This window comes from Colobus angolensis, unplaced genomic scaffold (assembly GCF_000951035.1).
Source record: "Colobus angolensis palliatus isolate OR3802 unplaced genomic scaffold, Cang.pa_1.0 Scaffold117, whole genome shotgun sequence".
NCBI lineage: Eukaryota > Metazoa > Chordata > Mammalia > Primates > Cercopithecidae > Colobus > Colobus angolensis.
Genome location: NW_012112808.1, coordinates 5,209,388 through 5,212,490, shown reverse-complemented (window position 1 = coordinate 5,212,490; position 3,103 = coordinate 5,209,388). Strand labels below are relative to the sequence as shown.

Sequence of the window (3,103 nt, the reverse complement as noted above, 5' to 3'; positions counted from 1 at the left end):
GTTTGTAATATAGTTAATATAATAGTACTATATCAACATTAATTTCAAAGTCTTGGTCCTTGTACTATGGTTATGTAAGATATTGAAATTAGAGGCAGCTGGGTAAAAAAGTATACGGAAACTGTTTTTTTCGACTTTTTTCACAATTTTATTGTGAAATTATTTCACAATAAAAAGCTTATATTTTCATGTGGACTTTTCATTTGTGATTTTTTTTAATGTCATTAGTAATTCCAAGACCGTCAGTTACTACCACTGAAGTCTAGCCTACTACATCAGACATGCTCCTCAATACAAAGAGAGTCAGAAACTGCTATGGTTTGGATTTGTGTCCCCACCCAAATCTCATGTTGAATTGGAATCCCCAGCGTTGGAGGAGGAGCCTGGTAGGAGGTGATTGGATCATGGGGGTCGACTTCCTCCTTGCTGTTCTCATGACAGTGAGTTCTCACGAGATCTGGTTGTTAAAAACTGTATCGTACCTCCCCCTGCTTTCTCTTACTTCAGCTCTGGCCATGTGAAGATGTGCCTGCCTCCCCTTCACCTTCCACTATGATTGTAAGTTTCCTGAGGCCTCAGGAGCCATCCTTCCTGCACAGCCTGCAGAACTGTGAGCCAATTAAACCTCTTTTCTTTATAAATAAACCAGTCTCAGGTATTTCTTTATAGCAGTACCAGAATGAACTAATACAGAAACAAAAAAGAAAGATCATACTCCACTTTAAAAATCTGGCTTTGGCCAGGCATGGTGACTCTTGCCTGTAATCTCAGCACTTTGAGAGGCCGAGGCCCTAGGTGGATCAGTTGAGCCCAGGAGTTCAAGACCACCCTGGGCAACATGGTAAAACTCCCTCTCTACAAAAATTAAAAGACTAGCTGGATGTGGTGGCACATGCCTGTCATCCCAGTTACTCAGGAGGCTGAGGCAGGAGAATGGCTTGAACCCAGTAGGCAGAGGTTGCGGTGAGCCAAGATCGTGCCATTGTACTCCAGCCTACACAACAAGAGCAAGACTCCATCCCCCCCCAAAAAAAAAAAAAAATCTGCTTTGAATAGGTTGCCCAGCTTCACGTTTCCATTGTGCTGTCCCTTTACCACTGCATCACTGACCATCACAGCATTCTAGCAAGGGAGGGAGACCAGGAAGGAAGAACAGAAATGTTTGCACAGTCCTTCCTCCTCTGCCTGCCAGGCCCTATGTGTCTCTATCCAGTGAGTGCGTTAATTAAGCCTTTACAAGTATGCTAAGCATCTGTGAGACCACACAGGTTCCAAGGACTATTACACATTTCCTTTCTCTATTTTAATTAACTTTTATTTCATGAAAGCTTACAAATTGGCAGCAAATCCAGGTCAGACATTGCTTTAGAAAAATGGGGATTTACAGCGAACCTTGGGGGACACATCCACCCACACCTGGGACCAAACCCACTTCAGGTAACCATTCAGAATGGGTGAACCAGCCAATCCAGGGCCATTGCTCTGCTGCCACCCAGGGGCGGGTGGGCGCCATGGCACCTGGCCAGGGGAAGAGAAGCCCAGGGGAAGAACCTGGCTCTGCACAGGACATGTCCTCTGGAATTCAAAGGTAGGAGGAGGCAAGGGAGAAGTGCTGTACCCACTGGCCACGGTACTCAGGAGTGCATTGTAAACATGCATTCTTGGGAAGGCAGGTATTAAAATAAATACAAGGTTACAGCAATTATGCATTTCCTCAGACCAAGGACTGTTCCAGGGACTAAAGAGATCTTACAGGCACCCAAGGGATGGAGCCAGGCACCAGACTCCAGGCTTACCTGCTTTGGGTCAGAGGTAGCAGTGCCGGGAGCTGGCGATTCCAGCTCTATGGTCACAGGCCCATCATTCTGAATGTGCACCTGCATGTAGGCCCCAAACTTGCCATCTGAAAAAGCAATCCAAACAGTTACCAAAAATGGAGACCCCAGATTACTCCATCCAAAAGCACACTGTATTAGTTCGTTTTCACACTGCTAATAAAGACATACTCAATACTGGGCAACTTACAAAAGAAAGAGGTTTAATGGACTCACAGTTCCTCATAGCTGGAAGGCTTCACAATCATGGCAGAAGTCAAGGAAAAGCAAATCAGATCTTACATGGAAGGCAGCAGGCAAAAAGACAGAGACTTTGCAGGGAAACTCCCATTTTTAAAACCGTCAGATCTTGTGAGACTTATTCACAAAATGAGAACAGAACAGGAAAGACGTGCCCCCATGATTCAATTACCTCCCACCAGGTTCCTCCCACAAAACATGCGAATTTTGAGAGTTACAATTCAAGATGAGATTTGGGTGGGGGCACAGCCAAACCATATCACACACCTAGATCAGCGTGATCCAAAACCCGGGTCACACTGGAAGAAGGAGGTTGACTGGGAGGAGGATCGGTCAGTCAACACAGGAAAAGTTGGCCAGCCCTATAAGAGGGATGGAAATGCAGGATTAAGTAGCACAGATGCTGCTGTGTGCCCAACAGACTTGGCAAGAAATAAAAGGTCTGGTAACACCAAGGGTGGGAAAGAATGTGGGTTACCGGGACTGTACATGATGGGAAGGCAAACACAGAGCATTCGGGAAGGCAAACACAGAGCATTCCGGAAGGCCATGTTTGCACTATACGCAGTGAAGCCCTCCATCTCCCTCCATGGAAGGCATAGCTTTTGGGCCTGCTGGGGCACAGGCAGGCCTCACACCCTGAGGTCCTTCCACAACTTGGGTGACCTCCATGAGTCTTTGTTCCTGCCACCACAACCTCACAAATTCCACCTCTGAGTCTTTCCTAGCAGTGGTCCTTACCTTCAGAAGGACTCAGCAAAATGGGCATGCCAACAGACAGCTTTCTTTGGCCCACAGACAGTGGCATTGGAAATTGTATTAGAAGCACCCAAGCTGCTGGCCATGTTTATGAGCAAGATTAACCTAGATCCTACTGGGTAGTCAAAGGTGCTTAAATAATGATGACTTTCCATGACCTCCTATCAGATTAAAGTGGCCGTTCAAATCAACTGAGCTTTTGTCTCATCCATGTCAGACTAACTAAAAAGACATCAGCTGGGAAGGAAATCATGTGTTTAATTGCATGC

The 3,103-nt window shown here is 46.0% G+C and overlaps 1 protein-coding gene across 1 annotated transcript in view; it reads right to left on the bottom strand.

Annotated features, from left to right (window-relative positions):
* The window catches only part of DTD1 (D-tyrosyl-tRNA deacylase 1), a 124,404-nt gene extending 121,560 nt beyond the window's left edge, over window positions 1–2,844 (bottom strand). Inside the window, exons 1-2 of the mRNA XM_011963600.1 lie at window positions 2,817–2,844; window positions 1,797–1,903 (exon numbers count right to left, since the gene is read on the bottom strand). Coding sequence (XP_011818990.1) covers window positions 1,797–1,903; window positions 2,817–2,844 — 135 coding nt within the window. The remainder of the gene's footprint in view (window positions 1–1,796; window positions 1,904–2,816) is intronic.
* Between the last annotated feature and the right edge of the window lie 259 nt (window positions 2,845–3,103).